This window comes from Oncorhynchus mykiss, chromosome 15 (genome assembly GCF_013265735.2).
Source record: "Oncorhynchus mykiss isolate Arlee chromosome 15, USDA_OmykA_1.1, whole genome shotgun sequence".
NCBI classification, from domain to species: domain Eukaryota; kingdom Metazoa; phylum Chordata; class Actinopteri; order Salmoniformes; family Salmonidae; genus Oncorhynchus; species Oncorhynchus mykiss.
Window position 1 is genome coordinate 19,802,566 of NC_048579.1, and position 26,550 is coordinate 19,829,115.

Sequence of the window (26,550 nt, forward strand, 5' to 3'; positions counted from 1 at the left end):
TGTGTCACTTGTACATGTGATTTACTCCCCTCGGCTATGTGAGACTGGGCTGAGTGGATTTCAGCACATTCTGGGAACTGTGGCAGTATGTGTCATCACAAACACACCCACACACACAAACACCTTTAACATATTCAAATTCATTCTTACATCAGCAGGAAACAGATGTTGAACAGCCCAAGCAGTGTTCTGTAAAGACTCTGAGACAGCGTCAGGGTTCAGACACACACACACACACACACACACACACACACACACACACACACACACACACACACACACACACACACACACACACACACACACACACACACACACACACACACACACTAGAGTTGGGTCAATAAACCGAAAATGATCGACACCGACCATAACAATAATTTATCGAAGGCATTTCACTGAAAAATTCTAATTTAATTTAGTCAAAAGTTTGGACACACCTACTCATTCAAGGGTTTTTCTTTATTTTTTAAAATAATTTTCTACATTGTAGAATAATAGTGAAGACATCAAAACTATGAAATAACACATATGGAATCATGTAGTAACCAAAAAAGTGTTAAACAAATCTAAATATATTTTAGATTCTTCAAAGTAGCCACCCTTTGCCTTGATGACAGCTTTGCACACGCTTGGCCGTCTCTCAACCAGCTTCACCTGGAATGATTTTCCAACAGCCTTGAAGGAGTTCCCACATATGCTGAGCACTTGTTGGCTGCTTTTCCTTCAATCTGCAGTCCAACTCAATCCAAACCATCTCATTTGGGTTGAGGTTGGGTGATTGTGGGGGACAATCCCCTGTACTCTACCCAATTGAGATGGTTTGAGATGAGTTGGACTGCAGAGTAAAGGAAAAGCAGCCAACAAGTGCTCAGCATATATGGGAACTCCTTGACGACATTTTGGAAAAGCATTCCAGGTGAAGCTGGTTAAGAGAATGCCAAGAGTGTGCAAAGCTCCCATCAAGGCAAAGCGTGGCTACTTTGAAGAATCTGAAATATATTTTCATTTGATTAATACTTTTTTGGTTGCTACATATTTTCATATCTGTTATTTAATAGTTTTGATGTCTTCACTATTATTCTACAATGTAGAAAATAGTACAAATAAAGAAAAACCTTTTGTCTATTACTGCGCTGTACTTTGTCATGTATTTGTACATTTTATGTTGACCCCAGGATGAGTAGCTGCTGCATGTGTAGTGGCAAATGGAATTATAATAAACTAAACACACTGTCAAACAGAGGAAGAATTATTCTCACTCACTAGACAATCAAAACCAAATGAAGTTAGACAGCATCAAATTAACACACCATTCACTCTGAAAAGACTACTAGAGAATTAGATCGCATGTAGTCTCTCCACTGTATGGGAGATCCACAACCCAAATCCTCCATAGTTACTATGGCTAGCAACGTAGCGTTTGGCTATTGCATAAAGCACAGTGTAACAATAATGAGAACCTATGAGAAAATACCTGGGAGAAAAAGGTGTATTCAGGGTACCATAGTACAATTATACATCCTAGAGGTGCATGGCTCTGACTAAAGACGGCTTCCAAGCCTGTTAGTTCATCAAACAAGTCTAGACAATTTCATTCCCATCTGTTTACTGTCTTCCTCTCTCTCCGTGCCTGATTCACGTCACTCCAATAAAGCCCTAGCGTATTGGGATATGTCACAATCACATCTCATCAATTATTTTATTACACTCCAACAAAATACAAAGTCTATGTACTTGGCAAATTATTCATACGGATTACCTAGCGGGATACGTCAAAATCAAAACATATCAACTGTTTAATAGGTTACCCCCGCCAACGTACAATGTTTACTTATCAAATTATTCCAGGTGATAAATTATTTTATATGAAGGCTTCTGAATGAGATACATCAACTTTTATTGGACGAATGAAGGTGCTTGCAAACTGATCCAACATTTTGTGATATTCACAAAAGGTTTATTTGTTATCCCTGTGCATGTGTGGCATGTGCATGTCTATGTGAGTCTGTCTGTACCTGACATCTCATCGACCGGAGACTCTGGTTGTGCTTTGGGGGGGCAGGGGTAGCTCTCCGCCTTGCTGCAGTGCTCCAGTGGTTCTTCATACCTTCTCATCTCCTCCTCCTCCTCCTCATATCTTCTATTCACCTCCTTCTTATCCTCCTCTTCCAGCTGCACCTTCTCCCCAGCCTCCTCCTCTTTGGTGGTCACAGTGAGGGTGGGTTTGATCAGAGAGATGTCTGCCAGACTGCCATCTAGGTGCACCAGCCTGGGAATGGAGAATAGAAAATAACAATAATATATATATATATATATATATATATATATATATATATATATATATATATATATATACAGTGGGGCAAAAAAGTATTTAGTCAGCCACCAATTGTGCAAGTTCTCCCACTTAAAAAGATGAGAGAGGCCTGTAATTTTCATCATAGGAACACTTCAACTATGACAGACAAAATGAGAAAAAAAATCCAGAAAATCACATTGTAGGATTTTTAATGAATTTATTTGCAAATTATGGTGGAAAATAAGTATTTGGTCAATAACAAAAGTTTATCTCAATACTTTGTTATATACCCTTTGTTGGCAATGATAGAGGTCAAACGTTTTCTGTAAGTCTTCACAAGGTTTTATTTTGGCCCATTCCTCCATGCAGATCTGCTCTAGAGCAGTGATGTTTTGGGGCTGTTGCTGGGCACCACTGTATATACATATACATATACATATATATATGTAGTGTACCAGTCAAAAGTCTGGACACACCTACTCATTCAAGGGGTTTTCTATATTTTTACTATGTTCTACATTGTAGAATAATAGTGAAGACATCAAAACTATGAAATATCACATATGGAATCATGTAGTAACTAAAAAGTGTTAAACAAATCAAAATATATTTATATTTGAGATTCTTCTCCAAGAAGGAGAGTGATGGAGTGCTGCATCAGATGATCTGGCCCCCACAATCATCCAACCTCAACCCAAATGAGATGGTTTGGATTGAGTTGGACTGCAGATTGAAGGAAAAGCAGCCAACAAGTGCTCAGCATATGTGGAAACTCCTTCAAGGCTGTTGGAAAATCATTCCAGGTGAAGCTGGTTGAGAGACGGCCAAGCGTGTGCAAGCTGTCATCAAGGCAAAGGGTGGCTACTTTGAAGAATCTAAAATATATTTAGATTTGTTTAACACTTTTTTGGTTACTACATGATTCCATGTGTTGTTTCATAGTTATGATGTCTTCACTATTATTCTACAATGTACACAATAAGAAAAATAAATAAAAAAATAGTAGTCCGAACTTTTCACTGGTACTGTATATATACACATATATATATTTATCTGAAATGTTTATCCAAAGCATGCATACATTTTTTGTTTAGGTGTCCCTAGCGGGAATCAATAATTGGCATTGCAATCTGCCATGCTCTAGCAACTGAGCCTCGCAGGACCAGAATAGAAACAGAATTACTAGAATGGACAAAGCCTCTAATTCTAGTTCTATGGGAGAGACTGTCAGGCTGGATCCCTGTAGTTATTAAGATAGTACTTGTTCTGTCTCCTTCCCTTCATGACCACTGATCTCAAAGTGACAGGTGTAAACAACAGAGAGACCTATCCAGTCCATAGGCCTTTTCCTTCTCTTAACATCTGACAAGTTCTGTACTGTTCAGTACCTTTAAAATGATTCCAACTTATGGAGAGCTCATTTACCATTCACTCGCAATCTCCCAAATCAAAATATGCTTTCAATAAAAGATTATGGGATGACATTGCATTGCATTCCACCCATACTTGCACCTTGTGCAGTGATACACGTAAAACACCATTCAGAGGTGTGTAGTTAGTGTTTTAACTTGACACCATGTCAGAGTTAGATGGAAATGGGTCAGAGTGAAAGACTAGGGAGGCTATACAGTAAAACAGAGGGCTTGCCCAGGCAAGCAGCTAATGTCTGAAGCAGCAAGGCACCACTTAGTCATCCTGAACTATGGGCTGTTTTCCCTCCACAATGAGGGAAAACATGGTATGTACTTAGAATCCCTTATGGACAACTAACACTATTGAAATAATTAGAGATGTTTTGATGATAGAGAAGGTGAATGACAACATATTTTGAAGGTTAAGGCCAGCTTTGCATAGCTTTCCATGGTGAGGGCTTGGGTATGTTTGTGTGTGTGTGTGTGTGTGTGTGTGTGTGTGTGTGTGTGTGTGTGTGTGTGTGTGTGTTTGTGTGTGTGTGTGTTTGTGTGTGTATGCATGTGCATACAAGATAAACACAACCAAGTTAGCTAAAGCTAAAACAGGTGCCCTAAAGCTAGTGGTACAACAGGCAACAAGTAAAGGATTGAACACGAGCAGACAAAGAGAAAGGGGGGTCACAGTTCAACTGCCAGCCAGTAGGGGCATGGAGAATGGATAGCCATGGTAGATTTCACACATCAATTAAAGGAAACCTTTGCGGGACAGTGTGGACAGTTTTAATTCAATTAGAGGCTCGTACAGAATATACCATCCAGGCAAAATTGCTGATACAGTGAAAATGTATTGTAGTTATTTTTGTATGTCAATTGGGATCATGAGAAGTTGTATAGGTAAAAAGGCATCTGCGGCAATCACTTCAAGTGTATCTGATTTGGAAAACTACCATCCATTGTCAGAATTCACTCGTACCAGGTTTGCCTCAAATATGACACATTTGTTGAAGAAAAATAGCACGGATATTGATTGAATTAGAGCTTGGAAATACCTGTTGAGTTGATTGATCATGGGGTGGAGTGACCCTTGGTCAAATCATTATGAATTCTGCGAGACTTAGTGGTCTCAGTGGGATCAGGTGGGAAAACAAGCTATTCCATTGACACTGCTGGAGAGTCAAACCTTACTTTCCGGACACCACATCATAGAGATAGACTCTAGTGCCCAAAAGCCTGTCATAGCATGGGCAGCGCCATTGAGGACTTTCATGTGGAAATAGTCAACGGGGTGGGACTTCCTATGGGTTAAGGAAGGGTCACATAATTCCATCCAGGTCACTAGTGAGGAAACATTCCACAACTGTAGCTGGCAGTAAATTGCCAACCGTGGCTTTATAACTGATCAAACAATACACTCTAGGTGGCAACACGCACCCTTTCAGTTAGTTTACCAACTCCTAGAAGTAGTAGAAGAAGAAAATGGACTACTTCAAAATGGATATAGCCTCAGTGGCACTGCCCATGCTCTCACTGACATAATGGGACAGATACAATGATGCTTTGTCTATCTAAGTCTACAGTGCCTTGCGAAAGTATTCGGCCCCCTTGAACTTTGCGACCTTTTGCCACATTTCAGGCTTCAAACATAAAGATATAAAACTGTATTTTTTTGTGAAGAATCAACAACAAGTGGGACACAATCATGAAGTGGAACGACATTTATTGGATATTTCAAACTTTTTTAACAAATCAAAAACTGAAAAATTGGGCGTGCAAAATTATTCAGCCCCTTTACTTTCAGTGCAGCAAACTCTCTCCAGAAGTTCAGTGAGGATCTCTGAATGATCCAATGTTGACCTAAATGACTAATGATGATAAATACAATCCACCTGTGTGTAATCAAGTCTCCGTATAAATGCACCTGCACTGTGATAGTCTCAGAGGTCCGTTAAAAGCGCAGAGAGCATCATGAAGAACAAGGAACACACCAGGCAGGTCCGAGATACTGTTGTGAATAAGTTTAAAGCCGGATTTGGATACAAAAAGATTTCCCAAGCTTTAAACATCCCAAGGAGCACTGTGCAAGCGATAATATTGAAATGGAAGGAGTATCAGACCACTGCAAATCTACCAAGACCTGGCCGTCCCTCTAAACTTTCAGCTCATACAAGGAGAAGACTGATCAGAGATGCAGCCAAGAGGCCCATGATCACTCTGGATGAACTGCAGAGATCTACAGCTGAGGTGGGAGACTCTGTCCATAGGACAACAATCGTATATTGCACAAATCTGGCCTTTATGGAAGAGTGGCAAGAAGAAAGCCATTTCTTAAAGATATCCATAAAAAGTGTCGTTTAAAGTTTGCCACAAGCCACCTGGGAGACACACCAAACATGTGGAAGAAGGTGCTCTGGTCAGATGAAACCAAAATTGAACTTTTTGGCAACAATGCAAAACGTTATGTTTGGCGTAAAAGCAACACAGCTGAACACACCATCCCCACTGTCAAACATGGTGGTGGCAGCATCATGGTTTGGGCCTGCTTTTCTTCAGCAGGGACAGGGAAGATGGTTAAAATTGATGGGAAGATGGATGGAGCCAAATACAGGACCATTCTGGAAGAAAACCTGATGGAGTCTGCAAAAGACCTGAGACTGGGACGGAGATTTGTCTTCCAACAAGACAATGATCCAAAACATAACGCAAAATCTACAATGGAATGGTTCAATAATAAACATATCCAGATGTTAGAATGGCCAAGTCAAAGTCCAGACCTGAATCCAATCAAGAATCTGTGGAATGAACTGAAAACTGCTGTTCACAAATGCTCTCCATCCAACCTCACTGAGCTCGAGCTGTTTTGCAAGGAGGAATGGGAAAAAATGTCAGTCTCTCGATGTGCAAAACTGATAGAGACATACCCCAAGCGACTTACAGCTGTAATCGCAGCAAAAGGTGGCACTACAAAGTATTAACTTAAGGGGGCTGAATAATTTTGCACGCCCAATTTTTCAGTTTTTGATTTGTTAAAAAAGTTTGAAATATCCAATAAATGTTGTTCCACTTCATGATTGTGTCCCACTTGTTGTTGATTCTTCACAAAAAAATACAGTTTTATATCTTTATGTTTGAAGCCTGAAATGTGGCAAAAGGTCGCAAAGTTCAAGGGGGCCGAATACTTTCGCAAGGCACTGTATGTGTGAGACCCACCTAGTGATTGTGCTCTTCTGTTTGTCAGCCACCGTCTTGATGTCAGTGAGCAGGAGGAAGTGCTGGTGGAAGTAGTGCAGGTGGAGGATGCAGACCAACAGGAAGGAGGTGGGGATGAAGATCCGCATGAACAGAGCCGGGACAGAGAACTTCTCCAGGCCCAGGTCCTCCAGTCTACACAGGGAGAAATAGGGAGAGGAGGGACAGACAGGGAGAGGAGGGAGAGACAGGGAGAGACAGGGAGAGGAGGGAGAGACAGGGGGAGGAGGGAGAGAAAGGGAGAGGAGGAAGAGACAGGGGGAGGAGGGAGAGACAGGGGGAGAAGGGAGAGACGGGGAGGAGGGAGAGACAGGGGAGGAGAGAGAGACAGGGAGAGATAGGGAGAGACAGGGAGAGACGGGGAGAGGGAGGGAGAGACAGGGAGAGACAGGGAGAGGAGGGAGAGACAGGGGGAGGAGGGAGAGACAGGGAGAGGAGGAAGAGACAGGGGGAGGAGGGAGAGACAGGGGGAGAAGGGAGAGACAGGAAGGAGGGAGATACAGGGGAGGAGAGAGAGACAGGGGAGGAGAGAGAGACAGGGGGAGGAGCGAGAGACAGGGGGAGGAGGAAGAGACAGGGGGAGGAGGGAGAGACAGGGGGAGAAGGGAGAGATGGGGAGGAGGGAGAGACAGGGGAGGAGAGAGAGACAGGGGAGGAGGGAGAGAAAGGGGAGGAGAGAGAGACAGGGGGAGGAGGGAGAGATGGGGAGGAGGGAGAGACAGGGGAGGAGAGAGAGACAGGGGAGGAGGGAGAGACAGGGGAGGAGAGAGAGACAGGGGGAGGAGAGAGAGACAGGGGGAGGAGAGTGGTTAACACAGAATGGTGGTAAAGACACATACACCCACACATTCACAAACAGGTGTGTTTGTGCATACAGGCAAGCACACACACACACACATACGCACACACACACACACATGCACACACATTCTCTCTCTCTCTCTCTCTCTGTCTACTCACTTGTCTTTGCTCATGCCGGTCATGTTGGACCAGACGTGGATGGAGGAGTCAAATTGGAAGGTGTAGACCAGGATGAGGACCAGCATGGTGTAGAACACCACAGACATCCAGAAGTACTTCAGCATCCTCCTCCACCACTCATAGTGCACCTGATGACCAGAGAGTTAGGCTTTTACAAACCTACAACTTATATTCCAAAAACACAATCCTATATATACCTTCATAGGACCATTCACTATTTTTAGTATGTGTAGTACAGAAATGGTGAATGTGGAGTGCAAGTGATTTAGTTTCCCCCCGTAGTGCAGAACCAAAGGAAAAGTCCCATAAGACTCATCAACGCTGGGTTAGATAAAAAATCTGCACAGAGCCAGCCAGAGCGGAGGGTACAGTAAGCCCACAGTAACAGTACCTGGTAGCAGGCCACGCAGAAGAGGAGCAGCATCATGTAGATGATTTTGTACATGACGATGCGTCCCTGGAAGCTGACGAAGAAGAACATGCCGGCGCAGATGTAGATCCAGTACTTGTTCAGCATGGCCGTGAGCGTGTTGCCTAGCACCTGCATCATCTCCCTGTGGCCACCGCTCTCATCCACCTCCTCCTCCTTCTCTGTAGGAAACACAGGAGAGGGAAGAACTGAAACAACGACAACAGCCACGATGACAACAGAGCCACGTCTAAATATCATTTTTTTCTCCATTTTGTTAAGCTTTTTTTTAATGATTGTCTTTCTTGACACCTGTGAGGTTATTCACATAGAGTAGAATCCTAATTCAAGACACATGCTAATATTTGGTTTATATCATGAATTGATGTCAACTGGAGATGTATGTGAAAGTTTGCATTACATGCCTTCATCTAGAACTGTACCTACTCTCACCAGGAACTCTCAGACAGACATACAGACAGACAGACGAACAGACGGACAGACAGACGGACTGACGGACGGACTGACTAACAAACAGATGGACAGATAGACGAACAGACGAACGAACAGACGGACTGACAGACAAACAGATGGCCAGACAGACAGACAGACAGAATGACTTACTGACAGACCAACAGACAGAGGGACAGACGAACAGACGGACTGGCTGATTGACTGACTGACAGACTCACCGTTCTTGTGGGCATGGATGACCCTGATGTCCAATAGCACCTCCTCTTCTCTCTGGCTCTCCTTCCTCTCTGTCAACGCCTGTCTCAGCAGCAGCCAGAAACTCAGCAGACACAGCATCTTGGAGCCCAGTTCCCGGAAGGGCACCTCTTTCTTTAAGAAGAGCCCAGGCACGGGGTGGAGGATCTCGAAGCTCCAGATGTACTGGAGGATGATCAACAGGTTCCCATAGAACACCATGAAGGGGGACGTGATCATGGCGTACTTGCGTCGGTCACGCACCATCCACAGAGTGCACGACCAGATGAGGAACACAAAGGTCAGCCAACTCACATAGGTGATACTCCACGCCTGGAGAGGGAGGGAGGGAAGGGGAGATGGGGAGGGAGGAGAGAGAGAGAGAGAGAGAGAGAGAGAGAGAGAGAGAGAGAGAAAGCTAGATCATCAAGCCACTCACATTAGGAACTGACACTGTGAATAATAGTTAAGCATCACATATCATTGGTGTCACTGGTGTTACTAAAGGAATCACTTTAGCGAGATCAGCCGGTGTCCTAGACTGGTTACTCAATATCCTTTAAACAGCAGATCAAATGAAGTGATCTGAGACATATGAAAAACAGAGTGCAGAGTTGTTTCTAGAGAGAGGGAAGCCTTCTACACATCCACCCCCACCACCACCTTTCAACCTTCCAGGGACCTCAGCAGGGCTCCATTAACTAACTACCAATGGAGAAAGAACCTACATCTATCCTGCGGTGTATAAGGTAAAACAATAGGAGCACCCCCCAGCCCTACCCTGCCCCCTGCTGCTCTCTGAAGTCCAATATCAGTTTGGGAACTACATGGTACACATTACCCAGGGTCCACAGGGGCTGGCTTTAAGCTGTCACCACTAATTGCTAGATTGGCCACCGGGAAGCTGTGTGTGCATGTGTGTATCCTGAAGCCCCTGCCGTCGTCTGGGACTGAAAAGGCAGACTGTTCCTTGCTCATCTGACAGACATAACGGACACACACACACACACACGACTCACCATCATTGCGATGAGAGCACAGATGTAGCTTTGCTTCATGATGAACCTGAAGGTCGTTACCGCGGCGTTTGCTCGTGGCGATCCCCCCTCCTCCACTGGTGCAGTCGCCATCGCCCCTCCCGCCATCTCTTCTTCCGAACGCACCCCGGCCACCTCATACACACTGCTGTCCTTTCTCTCTGCTGGAGGGGTAGAAAGGGAGGAAGGAGGGAGAGAGCTGTCAGCATCTCAACAACTGGATGTGAATCATCCTCTAATAGTTGCTGTCAGCCTTGAGAAGCAAAGCCTTCTCTTTTTCACACTCCTTGTGATTTTCCAATTTTCCAGTGCTGCTGTTTTCCAGCACGAGATGTGTGTGTGTGGCAGGTTGACGGTGGTAGGCCGAACTGAGCAACTACCGTTAGATGAGCCAGCTTTTCATTTTTTGGTCTTCATTTAAGGTTTAGGGTAAGACATTAGGGTTACCAGTGTGGTTAAGGTGAGGGTTAAGGCCAGGTTTGATGACTTGTGGCTGTGCCAGCTAGTGACCACTCTGCATTGCTGCCTCCAGGGCAAAATTCATGGCAATAAATGCCAACCTGTGTTATTTCCAGTATGTGGGTGATACTAACCCAGGTCTGGCCCTGTTTGGTCTGGTTTGTACTGCGGTGTGGAGTACTGGTCCAGTCCCAGCGGCCCGCTGGTGGGGACATAGTCCGGACGAGACCCGTTGGAGGTTACTATCAACACCTGGGGTAGAAAGAAACGCACTTAGCGGGGAGATTCAGAATAGCGGGAGTACGTTTATGTATGCGTTATCATCATTGTTTTTGCTTGTCCAATAGCTTTTATTTATTTGATATTTGTTGGATAAATTACGTCTGATTGGGTCTGTTTCCAAGCACCTCAAAAACTCTCAAAACGAGGTAACATGTTGCATCATGTTACAAGTTACAACATATAAAAAGGAATAGCCGACTAACCTCAGACGTGCCGTCTTGGGTGGAAATGAGCTAGAAAAAAAGAACATCTAATTAAGACTGCCTTCATACGATACTCAATGTTTGCTTACAAACACATGACCAGTGACAATATTGGCACTCACATCACATGGACATTACAGGACATTGTAGGGCCATGAAAGAATATAGTACACTACAGTACAGTACAGGTGTGTGTAATTACTACAGTACATGTGAGTGTAATATTACTACAGTACAGGACAGGTGAGTGTAATATTACTACAGTACAGTACAGGTGTGTGTATGTAATCTTTTTTTAAATTTTTTATTTTTAATTTTTACCCCTTTTTCTCCCCAATTTCGTGGTATCCAATTGTTGTAGTAGCTACTATCTTGTCTCATCGCTACAACTCCCGTACGGGCTCGGGAGAGACGAAGGTTGAAAGTCATGCGTCCTCCGATACACAACCCAACCAGCCGCACTGCTTCTTAACACAGCGCGCATCCAACCCGGAAGCCAGCCACACCAATGTGTCGGAGGAAACACAGTGCACCTGGCAACCTTGGTTAGCGCGCACTGCGCCCGGCCCGCCACAGGAGTCGCTGGTGCGCAATGAGACAAGGACATCCCTACCGACCGGACAACGCTAGGCCAATTGTGCGTCGCCCCACGGACCTCCCGGTCGCGACCGGTTACGACAGAGCCTGGGCGCGAACCCAGGGACTCTGATGGCACAGCTGGCGCTGCAGTACAGCGCCCTTAACCACTGCGCCACCCGGTACAGTACAGGTGTGTGTAATATTACTACAGTACAGTACATGTATGTGTAATATTACTACAGTACAGTACAGGTGTGTGTAATATTACTACAGTACAGTACAGGTGTGTGTAATATTACTACAGTACAGTACAGGTATGTGTAATATTACTACAGTGCAGTACAGTACAGGTGTGTGTAATATTACTACAGTACAGTACAGGTGTGTGCAATTTACTACAGTACAGTACAGGTGTGTGTAATATTACTATAGTACAGTACATGTGTGTGTAATATTACTATAGTACAGTACAGGTGTGTGTAATATTACTACAGTACAGTACAGGTATGTGTAATATTACTACAGTACAGTACAGTACAGGTGTGTGTAATATTACTACAGTACAGTACAGGTGTGTGCAATTTACTACAGTACAGTACAGGTGTGTGTAATATTACTACAGTACAGTACATGTGTGTGTAATATTACTATAGTACAGTACAGGTGTGTGTAATATTACTACAGTACAGTACAGGCATGTGTAATATTACTACAGTACAGTACAGGTGTGTGTAATATTACTACAGTACAGTACAGGTGTGTGTAATATTGATGCAGTACAGTATAGGGGTGTATAATATTACTACAGTACAGGTGTGTGTAATATTACTACAGTACAGTACAGGTATGTGTAATATTACTACAGTACAGTACAGGTGTGTGTAATATTACTACAGTACAGGTGTGTGTAAAATTACTACAGTACAGTACAGGTGTGTGTAATATTACTACAGTACAGTACAAGTGTGTGTAATATTACTACCGTACAGTACAGGTGTGTGTAATATTACTACAGTACAGTACAGGTGTGTGTATTATTACTACAGTACAGTACATGTGTGTGTAATATTACTACAGTACAGGTGTGTGTAATATTACTACAGTACATGTGTGTGTAATATTACTACAGTACAGTACAGGTGTGTGTAATATTACTACAGTACAGTACAGGTGTGTGTAATATTACTACAGTACAGTACAGGTGTGTGTAATATTACTACAGTACAGTACAGGTGTGTGTAATGTTACTACAGTACAGTACAGGTGTGTGTAATATTACTACAGTACAGGTGTGTGTAATATTACTACAGTACAGTACAGGTGTGTGTAATATTACTACAGTACAGGTGTGTGTAATATTACTACAGTACATGTGTGTGTAATATTACTACAGTACAGTACAGGTGTGTGTAATATTACTACAGTACAGTACAGGTGTGTGTAATATTACTACAGTACAGTACAGGTGTGTGTAATATTGATACAGTACAGTATAGGGGTGTATAATATTACTACAGTACAGGTGTGTGTAATATTACTACAGTACAGTACAGGTGTGTGTAATATTACTACAGTACAGTACAGGTGTGTGTAATATTACTACAGTACAGGTGTGTGTAATATTACTACAGTACATGTGTGTGTAATATTACTACAGTACAGTACAGGTGTGTGTAATATTACTACAGTACAGTACAGATGTGTGTAATATTACTACAGTACAGGTGTGTGTAATATAACTACTGTACATAGTCAGGATGTCTGTGTACATGTCTCTCATTGTCACGTTCTGACCTCTATTTCTGTTGTTTTGTAGTTATTTAGTATGGTCAGGGCGTGAGTGGGGTGGGCAGTCTATGTTTGTTTTTCTATGTTTTGGGGCATTTCTATGTTTTCGGCCTAGTATGGTTCTCAATCAGAGGCAGGTGTCATTAGTTGTCTCTGATTGAGAATCATACTTAGGTAGCCTGGGTTTCACTGTGTGTTTGTGGGTGATTGTTCCTGTCACTGTGTTTGTCGTCACAGGATAGGACTGTTTTGCGTTTTCACATTTCTTGTTTTTGTTAGTTTGTTCATGTGTAGTGATTTATTAAAACATGAATAACCACCACCCTGCGCTTTGGTCCGCTTCTCTTCCTCCTACAGACGAACGCCCTTACAGAATCACCCACCACAACAGGACCAAGCAGCGTGTCAACAGGCAGGAGCAGCAGGAGAAGCAACAGCGGCTGCAGGAGATACGTAGTAAGGAATTCTGGACATGGGAGGAAATCCTCGACGGGAGAGGACCCTGGGCTAAGCCAGGAGAATATTGCCGCCCCAAGGCCGAGCTGGAGGCAGCAAAAGCAGAGAGGCGGCATTCTGAGAAGCAAGCACGGCGGCGCGGACGGAAGCCCGAGAGTCACCCCAAAAAATTTCTTGGGGGGGGGCACAGGGGGAGTGTGGCAGAGTCAGGAGTCAGACCTGAGCCAACTCCCCCCGTTTATCGTGAGGAGCCAAGGAGGAGCTCAGAACCAGAGCTGGTGTTGGAGGTGAGCGAAGCAGAGACTGTGAAGGAGTTAATGGGGAAATTGGAGGAGAGTGATATGAGGGACTTGCTGGTTTGGTGCATGAGGCACGACATTCGCCCGACGGAGCGTGTCAGGGATTTAATGGCACCGGGGTCAGCTCTCCATACTCATCCTGAGGTGCGTGCGAGGGGTCTGGTGAAGACTGTGCCAGCCTCACGCACCAGGCCTCCTGTGCATCTCCCTAGCCTTGCACGTCCTGTGCCATCTCAGCACTACAGTGCTCCTAGCAGTGCTAACTGTGGCGGGCGTGGTGCTGGTCAGGCACCGTGTTATGCAGTTGTGCGCACGGTGTCCCCAGTACGCGTGCTTAGCCCGGTGCGCTACATCCCAGCTCCCCACATCTGCCGGGCTAGGGTGAAGATCCAGCCAGGGCGGTTGGTGCCAGCCCTGCTCTCAAGATCTCCAGTACGCCTTCACGGCCCGGTCTATCCGTCACCACCTCCACGCACCAGCCCTCCGGTGGCAGCTCCCCGTACCAGGCTGTCTCTCCGGCCCATCCTTGCAGGGGCTCTCTCCTCTCCAGCGCTGCCGGAGTCTCCCGCCTCTCCGGCGCTACCAGAGCCTTCCTCCTCTCCAGCGCTGCCGGAGTCTCCCGCCTGTTCGGCGCTACGAGAGCTACTCAGTCCGGCGCCTCTGCCGGAGCCTCCCGCCTGTCCGGCGCCTCTGCCGGAGCCTCCCGCCTGTCCGGCGCCGCTGCCGGAGCCTCCCGCCTGTCCGGCGCCGCTGCCGGAGCCTCCCGCCTGTCCGGCGCCGCTGCCGGAGTCTCCCGCCTCTCCGGCGCTACCAGGGCCTTCCTTTTCTCCAGCGTTGCCGGAGCTTCCCGTCTGCCCAGCGCCAGCTGAGCTTCCCGTCTGCCCAGCGCCAGCTGAGCTTCCCGTCTGCCCAGCGCCGCCCGTCTGCCCAGCGCCGCCAGCGCCGCCCGTCTGCCCAGCGCCGCCAGTGCCGCCCGTCTGCCAGGAGCCGCCAGTGCCGCCCGTCAGCCAGGGGCCGCCAGTGCCGCCCGTCAGCCAGGGGCCGCCAGTGCCGCCAGTCAGCCAGGGGCCGCCAGTGCCGCCAGTCAGCCAGGGGCCGCCAGTGCCGCCAGTCAGCCAGGGGCCGCCAGTGCCGCCAGTCAGCCAGGGGCCGCCAGTGCCGCCAGTCAGCCAGGGGCCGCCAGTGCCGCCAGTCAGCCAGGGGCCGCCAGTGCCGCCAGTCAGCCAGGGGCCGCCAGTGCCGCCAGTCAGCCAGGGGCCGCCAGTGCCGCCAGTAAGCCAGGGGCCGCCAGTAAGCCAGGGGCCGCCAGTGCCGCCAGTCAGCCAGGGGCCGCAAGTAAGCCAGGGGCCGCCAGTGCCGTCAGTCAGCCAGGGGCCGCCCGAGCAGCTGCCCCTCTGTCCAGAGCAGCTGTCGCCCCTCTGTCCCAAGCTGCTGCCGCCCCTCTGTCCCGAGCAGCTATCGCCCCTCTGTCCCGAGCTGCTATCGCCCCTCTGTCCCGAGCTGCTATCGCCCCTCTGTCCCGAGCAGTTGTCCCTCTGTCCCGAGCAGCTGCTTCACCTCTGTCCCGAGCTGCCCCTCTGTCCCGAGCAGCCCCTCTGTCCAGTGGGGTCATTGAGAGGGGTGGCCATGGTGAGTAAGCCAGGGAGGTGGACAATAAGGCGGACTAAGACAATGGTGAAGTGGGGTCCGCGTCCCGCGCCAGAGCCGCCACCGCGGACAGACGCCCACCCAGACCCTCCCCTATAGGTCAAGGTTTTGCGGCCGGAGTCCGCACCTTTGGGGGGGGTACTGTCACGTTCTGACCTCTATTTCTGTTGTTTTGTAGTTATTTAGTATGGTCAGGGCGTGAGTGGGGTGGGCAGTCTGTTTGTTTTTCTATGTTTTGGGGCATTTCTATGTTTTCGGCCTAGTATGGTTCTCAATCAGAGGCAGGTGTCATTAGTTGTCTCTGATTGAGAATCATACTTAGGTAGCCTGGGTTTCACTGTGTGTTTGTGGGTGATTGTTCCTGTCACTGTGTTTGTCGTCACAGGATAGGACTGTTTTGCGTTTTCACATTTCTTGTTTTTGTTAGTTTGTTCATGTGTAGTGATTTATTAAAACATGAATAACCACCACGCTGCGCTTTGGTCCGCTTCTCTTCCTCCTACAGACGAACGCCCTTACACTCATCTGTGTAGTGAGTCATCCTCCACAGCTTCGTAAGATCCAACCATTTCCAAGAACTGTGGATGTGAGGAAGAATATGCAGGTTTCCTCTGTGTCAATTTAGTTTGACGCATGCTGAATGAGTGACTCATTCAGTAAATATGGATACGCCCATGTTTTGAACCACAAATTAAAATAACCCTTTCAATTATAAAAATACAGTTCAACACAGCTACACCAAAATGGTAGTGGTTTTACAGTAGACCCTATACAGTTAGACAGCCACCATGTTGGTACAGTGTGGATTCTGTAATGGAGTGCACAGTGTACCACAGGGCCCTGAACAGAAATGGCGTCAGTGTTACCGCAAAGTTAACTCACCATGTACCTCCGGGGCCCTGCCCCAATATGGCCACCGTGTTACAGTAACTTTAACTCACCATGTCTGTGGGGTCCTGGAGCCAAAGGCGTATAAGCGTGGCCAGGGTGTAGTAGAGCACCAGCAGCATGATGGGGTTGACATAGTGGTACCAGGCCAGCGCCGGGTTGACCCGGAACATCCAGGTGTAGGAACAGTCAGTCTGTACCACCGACGAGATGCCAAACAGACTGGTGGAGGGAGGAAGGTGAGAGGGAGGGAAGGACGGGAGGATGGAGAGGGGGAGAAAGGCGGGGTGGGGAGAGCATTATTTCTTGCACAGTTGTGCGGTGATGTTGATCTTGAAAATCTGAGAACAATCCAGCCACATTCTATTGGCATGCCATTCCCCATGTATAGCTGAGAGAGAAAAGGAGAGAGAGAGAGAGAGAGAGAGAGAGACAGAGAGAGAGAGAGAGAGAAATAACCAGAATTGGGCATATTATATTACTGAATAGGCAAGCAAATACTTTTGGAAGGGATTCTGAGAATTAGAGAATAGCAGCAGTCAGCATTAGCACAGAGGATATTACAGAATGAAACGCCTCCATTACTTGTATTCCCTCTTTAATTACAATTACCCCCCTCTGCATCTTAGCAGTTGGCTACATGTAAAAAATGAACTTCTACTGGAACAGCACTCTCTGGAATGGTAACCCTGATCAGTAGCATAACCAGACAGTACATTTGACCAGTTCTCCCAAGTCATATACTCACATACCATAAATGATCAAACACACACATTTTACATGGACAAGACTTGAAAGACAGTGTGACAGTGTGATAACAACCTCTCCCTCAACGTGATCGAGACAAAGGAGATGATTGTGGACGACAGGAAGAGGACCGAGCACGCTCCCGTTCTCATCGACGGGGCTGCAGTGGAGCAGGTTGAGAACTTCAAGTTCCTTGGTGTCCACATCACCAACAAACTGACATGGTCCAAGCACACCAAGACAGTCGTGGAGAGGGCACAACAAAACCTATTCCCCCTCAGGAGACTGAAAAGATACTCAAAAGGTTCTACAGCTGCACAATCGAGAGCATCCTGCCTGACTGACTGGTTGCGTCACTGCCTGGTATGGCAACTGCTCGGCCTCCAACCGCAAGGCACTACGGAGGTGGTGCGAATGGCCCAGTACATCACTGGGGTCAGGCTTCCTGCCATCCAGGACCTCTATACCAGGCGGTGTCAGAGGAAGGCCCTAAAAATTGTCAAAGACTCCAGCCACCCTGGTCATAGACTGTTCTCTCTGCTACCGCACGGCAAGCGGTACTGGTGCGCCAAGTCTAGGTCCAAAAGGCTTCTAAACAGCTTCTAACCCCAAACCATAAGACTCCTAAACATCTAATCAAATTGCTACCCAGACTATTTGCATTGCCCCCCCCCCCCCCTCCTTTACACCACTGCTGCTCTCTGTTGTTATCATCTATGCAGTCACTTTAATAACTCTACTTACATTCACATATTATCTCAACTAACCGGTGCCCCTGCACATTGACTCTGTACCAGTACCCCCCTATATATAGTCTCGCTATTGTTATTTTACTGCTTCTCTTTAGTTACTTGTTACTTTTATTTCTTATTCTTATCCATATTTTTTAAACTGCATTGTTGGTTAGGGGCTCGTAAGTCAGCATTTCACTGTAAGGTCTACACCTGTTCTTTTCGGCGCATGTGACTAATACCATTTGATTTTATATGTTTCTATAATGCCGTGTATTTTCGATGAGATAATGAATGTAAAAGGTATGAGTATGGGCTGCAGCCCAGTGCTGGGGACCCACCAAGACAAAGTCACTGGTATAAACAACTGCAACTGCTTCAAGCATGTCTCCGGAACCACAAAACCCACAATTCCCTGGCCTAACATCTTAGTATTCTCAGAAACACTTTCAATTTACACAAGCAGTAACAATGTTATGGTCTCTCTCTCTCTCTCTCTCTCTCTCTCTCTCTCTCTCTCTCTCTCTCTCTCTCTCTCTATCTCTGTCTCTCTATATCTCTCTCTCTGTCTCTCTATCTCTCTCTCTCTCTCTCTCTCTCTCTCTCTCTTTCTCTCCCTCTCTCTCTCTCTACTACTATTTTAATAAGACTAAAGAAGGCAGTCGGCGAGCAAAACAACAACAGATGTCTCTCGAGTAAAGGAAAGGAAAGAAAGGGAGGACAGAAAGAGAGAAAAGAGAGGGAGAGATGCCAAAGTGCACAATAGTCACTCCAGCAGTCTTTCATTTTGGATTTATATCATGCCGCTATAATCAACCAGAATAGTTTTCTTTGGAATCACGGCCGTCAGGTCCTGTTAGGAGTAGGTCGACTTGAGGTGCACAAACATTCTAAAACTGCAGCTTTTATTAATAAAAAATAGAACCTAGAACTCACTTAGTAACACGATGGGTTTAAAGGTGTTAAAGGTGTTATATCCTCTGCCTCCTTGGCATAGACAGCCTACGAACCAGATGCTTTCATGCCCAAGTCCTGCTGCCACAGCTGGGGAATGCTAACCACTGACTACTGGTGTGTCTTCTATCAAGTGGCATCGGGTGAATGTCAATAGTATTTATTTGATTCCTCGTGTCCTCTCTCCTCGCCTCCTTCTCAAAACACATTGGAGGAGGTCAGAGGAGAGGCGGTGAGGAGATAGGAAACGAGGAATCAAATGCCACAGGGCACTGGGTGGGTCATTCTAATCTGCCATGGATTGTCATGGTTTCCCAAGGAAGAAAGACAGTGAACGTGTTTCAGAAATAAGAACTAATCTACAACAGGGATTGCAGGAGATCAAATATGTAATTTGTGAGTCATAAGCACTACTACATGCAAACGACACCGATTAGATACACAACAAGAACACACACAGATGCCTGAGTCATTGATACACCCATTCTTGCGCTGACGCTGTGATAAACACTTATAGCAAAAAACATTTGGCATTTTATGGGCTACTTTCAAGTAGTTTTTATTCCGCAGTTTGGGTCTAAATTGAAAAGCACACATATTTCGGTTAGAGCTCGGGTAGTAACCAAAACGGTATCCTCACCCGCAAATGTTAAATTACAAAGCTGGTAGTGATTGTGACTGTTTGATTGTCAGAGGGTTCTTTGTTTTAGCCCATTGGCAAGACAACGCTGCACAGAATCAGCCCAGTACTGCAACCATTAGTGGTGGGCAGCGTCCCAATTTGGGGAATATTTTGGGCCTTTGTCTCACAGACTTACTCCTGTGCCTTTGTCTCACAGACTTACTCCTGGGCCTTTGTCTCACAAACTAACTCCTGGGCCTTTGTCTCACAGACTAACTCCTGAGCCTTTGTCTCACAGGCTAACTCCTGGGCCTTTGTCTCACAGACTAACTCCTGGGCCTTTGTCTCACAGACTAACTCCTGGGCCTTTGTCTCACAGACTTACTCCTGGGCCTTTGTCTCACAAACTAACTCCTGGGCCTTTGTCTCACAGACTAACTCCTGGGCCTTTGTCTCACAGGCTAACTCCTGGGCCTTTGTCTCACAGACTAACTCCTGGGCCTTTGTCTCACGGACTAACTCCTGGACCTTTGTCTCACAGACTAACTCCTGGACCTTTGTCTCACAGACTAACTCCTGGGCCTTTGTCTCACAGACTAACTCCTGGGCTTTTGTCTCACAGACTAACTCCTGGGCCTTTGTCTCACGGACTAACTCCTGGGCCTTTGTCTCACAGACTAACTCCTGGACGCGACCCAGTCGTTCAGTCTTTTTGTTCTGTATCTATGGACACGACCCAGTCGTTCAGTCATTTTGTTCTGTATCTATGGACGCGACCCAGTCATTCAGTCTTTTTGTTCTGTATCTATGGACGCGACCCAGTCATTCAGTCTTTTTGTTCTGTATCTATGGACGCGACCCAGTCGTTCAGTCTTTTTGTTCTGTATCTATGGACACGACCCAGTCATTCAGTCTTTTTGTTCTGTATCTATGGACGCGACCCAGTCATTCAGTCTTTTTGTTCTGTATCTATGGACGCGACCCAGTCGTTTAGTCTTTTTGTTCTGTATCTATGGACAGTCGTTCAGTCATTTTGTTCTGTATCTATGGACGCGACCCAGTCGTTCAGTCATTTTGTTCTGTATCTATGGACGCGACCCAGTCATTCAGTCTTTTTGTTCTGTATCTATGGACGCGACCCAGTCATTCAGTAATTTTGTTCTGTATCTATGGATGCGACCCAGTCATTCAGTCTTTTTGTTCTGTATCTATGGACGCGACCCAGTCGTTCAGTCTTTTTGTTCTGTATCTATGGACGCGACCCAGTCATTCAGTCTTTTTGTTCTGTATCTATGGACGCGACCCAGTCATTCAGTCTTTTTGTTCTGTATCTCACGTTTCTTTTAGAATTTAATTTAGTTTTCAACAGAGGAGATTTGTATAAACCTTGCTGTCTGTCTCTCCGATGCTAGATGCTTTGTACAGTATAGTAGAGATTAAGTTTATAAATTGCCTGGCTGAGCTGATGAGACAGATGGAACAGAGTAAATAGGCATTTTAACATCATAGATTTAGCCGGTGGTAACTTCTGGAATAGACACCGGCTGGAATGCGGTTTCAACCAATCAGCATTCAGGATTAGACCCACCCGTTCGATAAAGAACAATAATATACAGAGTTACAGCAAACTCCAAATACAGAACAGCCTTTGGACCACTCTCCACCACATGAATGCACACAGACAGACACAAGCAGTTCTCTGACAACTGGTTTGTAAGGTGTTTGTGTTCTGTCGTCAGTTACAAATTTGGCCAACTAGTTGGGGGGGCACATTTCAGGGTGAATGAGCGTTTTCAGCAATTAGTCCTGTATCCTTCACTAAGGCCTTTCTGAAACAATGTTACCGGCACCAAGCAAAATAAACACTTTATTGACCATCCCTCCCCAGGGCTGCCTGTTGGTGTAGTTCAAGCATTGTTACAGCGTTCTCCATCTAAAAAGAGTCTGATCATGCCTAATTTAGATAAATTGCATCTACTTTACTTAGGGGCTCACTTCTCTCTCTCTCTCTCTGTCTCTCTCTCTTTGAACCAGACAGCTTAGATTTTTTTTCTCCCACAATTCGTGTCGAGTTCCCTGAAACCAGCTGTGTAATTTCTGAGCGGGCCAAGAATGGGCTGGCGTAATGAGAACCACCTGGGTCGGTGGAGCAGAGGGGAGCCGGAGCTGGGCCGGCTGGTGCCACCTCTCCCTGGCATGGTTCTCTCTGGGCCCTGATAGGGGCTGGATGGATGGAGGGGCCAGATGCACCTGACTGGGGAACAGGGTGGCTAGGGGAGACACTACTTGTCTAGAAGCCCTTGACCTAGGTACAAGGTCAGATTGTGTGAGTGCAGTGTGTGTGTGGGGGGGGGGGAGGGGGGACTACTTGTCTAGATGCCCTGGGTCACAGAGTGGGTGGGATTGTGTGTGTGTGTGTGTACAGTATGGGTCACAGACTGTGTGTGTGTATGTGTGTGTTGGGGGAGGGGGGGAGGTTGAAGTGTGTGTGCTTATCTAGGGTAGAGGTATTCTGAGTTTATGGAACTGCAAGGCCTAAATAAGGGGATAGATTGTGTGGGGAATTGAGCAGAGTACAGTGATTTGTGTGATACCGATGTTAGGCTTAACTAAGATCTAGTTGAAATCTAGTTGAAATAAACCCATCACAATGTAAAAATCTATTTACCCTACAGTAGTCTCCCGATGCTCAGTGGTTGCACATCATCGTACAAGGGTTCAACTTCGGTTTTAAAAGTGGGGGATTATTATTATTACCATAACTTTTTAGGGGGGGTAAACACTCCAAACAGCCTACTCGACTGCTCGTAGGCATCCGCATGGTCCTAAAGCACACCGTTGCCTTGTTTAAAAAAAAATCACATTCCAATGAAAAACCTGGGGGGGGGACAAAAATACAATTTCAGAATGTGGTGGTGGTGGGGGGGGGTCCCCCCCGTACCCAGTGAAAGTTGCGCCCCTGCCATCGTACAATCACTTTTCAGATTTAAGAACATAACCAAAGAATGCTGCCAGCACAAACTTTAGAGCCGGGCTACAGAATGACGCAATCAAGTATATGATCCGTACCTTTGAGAATAATCTCTTGGTTGTAAAATTCTAAACGATTCGACTGGTCGTTAATCTCTAATTTGTATTACACTTTCCACCATCGGGAAATAAGCAATGAGAACCTATGATCTGAAATACAAAACACTATGCCCATAGAGACAAGGTAGATCACGAAAATACTTTTGAGAGTTTTAATGGGAGGTTTTGGTCTGATATCTCGTTTCTTTATCATTGTGACACTTCTTTCCCTCCCATTAAATGGAGATCCCATTTGTATAACATGTTTATGATGGTTCCTGTGATAGGATAGAGGCAGCATACTTTATGCCCAAAATAGTTTACATACAACACAGACCTCATTCCTTGTGACTTGTCTTTGCAACTCAGAGTCACCAGAGTCACAATGACAGCCTAGGAACAGTGGGTTAACTGCCTTGTTCAGGGGCAGAACAACAGACTTTTACCTTGGGATTCGATCTTGAAAACTTTCGGTTACTAGTTCAACACTCTAACCACTAGGCTACCTGCTGACTTCTACTCCACAAACAACTAAAATAGTCTAATTATTTACTTCAAATGTTAGCTTCAGTGTTGCCTGTATGGTTCAAAAAGACATATAATACACAGTCCCGTCAGAAAGCATTCACACCCCTTGACTTTTCCATATTTAATTGTGTTACAAAAGTGGGATTAAAATGGATTTAATTGTCATTTTTTTGTCAACAATCTACACAAAATACTCTGTAATGTCAAAGTGGAAGAAAAATTCCAACATTTGTAAAATATAGATGAAATATAAAACATATATATATATATATATATATATATATATCTTGATTACAGATGAAGTCGGAAGTTTACATACACTCAGGTTGGAGTCATTAAAACTAATTTTCAACCACTCCACAAATTTCTTGTTAACAAGCTATAGTTTTGGCAAGTCGGTTAGGACATCTACTTTGTGCATGACACAAGTAATTTTTCCAACAACTGTTTACAGACAGATTATTTCACTTATAATTCATTGTATTACAATTCCAGTGGGTCAGAAGTTTACATACATTAAGATGACTGTGCCTTTAAACAGCTTGGAGAATTCAAAAAAATGATGTCATGGCTTTAGAAGCTTCTGATAGGCTAATTTACATCATTTGAGTCAATTGGAGGTGTACCTGTGGATGTATTTCAAGGCCTACCTTCAAACTCAGTGCCTCTTTGCTTGACATCATGGGAAAATCTAAAGAAATCAGCCAAGACCTCAGAAGAAAAATTGTAGACCTCCACAAGTCTGGTTCATTCCTGGGAGCAATTTCCAAACACCTGAAGGTACCACGTTCATCTGTACAAACAATAGTACGCAAGTATAAACACCATGGGACCACGCAGCCATCATACCGCTCAGGAAGGAGATGCGTTCTGTCTCCTAGAGTTGAACGTACTTTGGTGCCAAAAGTGCAAATCAATCCCAGAACAACAACAAAGGGCCTTGTGTAGATGCTGGAGGAAATAGGTACAAAAGTATCTATATCCACAGTAAAACAAGTCCTATATCGACATAACCTGAAAGGCCGCTCAGCAAGGAAGAAGCCGCTGCTCTAAAACCGCCATAAAAAAGCCAGACTACGGTTTGCAACTGCACATGGGGCGAAGATTGTAGTTTTTGGAGAAATGTCCTCTGGTCTGACAAAAATAGAACTGTTTGGCCATAATGACCATCGTTATGTTTGGAGGAAAAAGGAGGAGGCTTGCAAGCCGAAGAACATCATCACAACCGTGAAGCACGGGGGTGGCAACATCATGTTGTGGGGGTGCTTTGCTGCAGGAGGGACTGGTGCACTTCACGAAATAGATGGCATCATGAGGTAGGAAAATTATGTGCATATATTGAAGCAACATCTCAAGACATCAGTCAGGAAGTTAAAGCTTGGTCGCGAATGGGTCTTCCAAATGGACAATGACCCCAAGCATACTTCCAAAATTGTGGCAAAATGGCTTAAGGACAACAAAGTCATGGTATTGGAGTGGCCATCACAAAGCCCTGACCTCAATCCCATAGAAAATGTGTGGGCAGAACTGAAAAAGCGTATGCGAGCAAGGAGGTCTACAAACCTGACTCAGTTACACCAGCTCTGTCAGGAGGAATGGGCCAACATTCACCCAACTTATTGTGGGAAGCAATTCCAGTGTAGATTTGGCCTTGTGTTTTAGGTTATTGTCCTGCTGAAATTTAGTTTATTATTTATTAGTTATTAGTTATTAGTTATTTATTAGTTATTGTCCTTAGCTGCATTTAGTTTATTTTTATCCTGAAAATCTCCCCAGTCCTTAATGATTACAAGCATATCCATAACATGATGCATCCAGTAATTTTCAGTAATTTGTTGTACTGGATTTGCCTCAAACATAACACGTTGTATTCAGGACACCATCCGAAGTGTAATTAATAACTTCCCCATGCACAAAGGGATATTTAATGTTTATTTACATTTTTGTATCCATATACCTATAGGTGCCCTTCTTTGTGAGGCATTGGAAAACCTCATTTTTCTTTGTGGTTGAATCTGTGTTTGAAATTCAATGTTCAACTGAGGGACCTTACATAATTGAATGTGTGGTACAGAGATGAGGTAGCCATTAAATTATGTTAAACACTGTTATTGCACATATAGTGAGTCCATGCAACTTGTTATGTGACTTGTTAAGCACATTTTCATTTTCATGAACTTATTTAGGCTTGCAATGAACTTATTTAGGCTTGCCATAACAAGGGGGTTGATTACTTATTGACTCAGGACATTTCAGCTTTTCATTTTGAATTAATTTAATTAATTCCCCTTTGACATTATGGGGTACTTACTGTGTGTAGGCCAGTGACCAAGAAATCTCAATGTAATCCATTTTAAATTCAGGCTGTAACACAGCAAACTATTGAAAAAAGTCAACGGCTGTGAATACCTTCTGAAGGTACTGTAATATTAGTCTATTTCTTAACTCATGAAACCACAAATCCTTAGTTATTTAGGGAATACCTTTCGGCTCAGGAGCACCCCCGACCCAGGGGCAATAGCCCCGTTAAAGATTTTTAAAAACAACAAGAGATGCCACTGAGCATGTTATATCATTCCTTGACAACCTTCATTTACTTCTCTATAAGTTAAGCCCAAATACATCCAAATACGTTACATAACGTCTTGGGTCAATACCAAGCTCAACTCCACTCCTTTCAACACAAAACACAAAATTCCCATGGCATGACAACATCCCAACTGCTATTCCCGTTCAAAAATTCTTGGTAAAGTTGTTGGCGGGTGGAGCGGGCCTGAGTGTCTGATGCCGGGGCCAGATGAAATACACCATGATCTACAGCCTCCAGCAGATGTCAAACACATTGTTGTGTGTTGTCTGGAGCGAAGAGGTAGACGATGCACATGTTTTATCAGAGGGCCCTTTAATCTTAAAGGTGCACCGTCCGCTGACAACTCCCAGTGCTGCTTTTCATAGGAATTCCTCTCCCTTTCTTTTTTTTTGATAAAGAGAGAGAAAGATAGAGCGAGAGAGAGATAATTCTTCACCCTTTCAACTTGACACAAGTAATCTCTTCCACAAGAAATGCCATTGCTTTCACGGTCAGATTGTAACTTACCCGCTGTGACGCCGGATACGACCAAAGCCAACGGACGGACACTTGACACCTACAATCGGCTCAGTCTTTGAGACTTGGATTTCTTGATTTTATTTTGGTGTATTTT

General features: G+C 45.3%; 1 protein-coding gene across 1 annotated transcript in view; it reads right to left on the reverse strand.

Annotated features, from left to right (window-relative positions):
- Positions 1-26,550, reverse strand: part of LOC110490939 (piezo-type mechanosensitive ion channel component 2) — a 159,715-nt gene that overhangs the window by 29,115 nt on the left and 104,050 nt on the right. The window contains exons 8-16 of the mRNA XM_036944026.1: positions 16,750-16,918; positions 11,040-11,069; positions 10,689-10,806; positions 10,078-10,259; positions 9,043-9,391; positions 8,333-8,532; positions 7,921-8,069; positions 6,922-7,095; positions 2,019-2,272 (exon numbers count right to left, since the gene is read on the reverse strand). Of these exons, the coding sequence (XP_036799921.1) occupies positions 2,019-2,272; positions 6,922-7,095; positions 7,921-8,069; positions 8,333-8,532; positions 9,043-9,391; positions 10,078-10,259; positions 10,689-10,806; positions 11,040-11,069; positions 16,750-16,918 (1,625 nt within the window). The remainder of the gene's footprint in view (positions 1-2,018; positions 2,273-6,921; positions 7,096-7,920; positions 8,070-8,332; positions 8,533-9,042; positions 9,392-10,077; positions 10,260-10,688; positions 10,807-11,039; positions 11,070-16,749; positions 16,919-26,550) is intronic.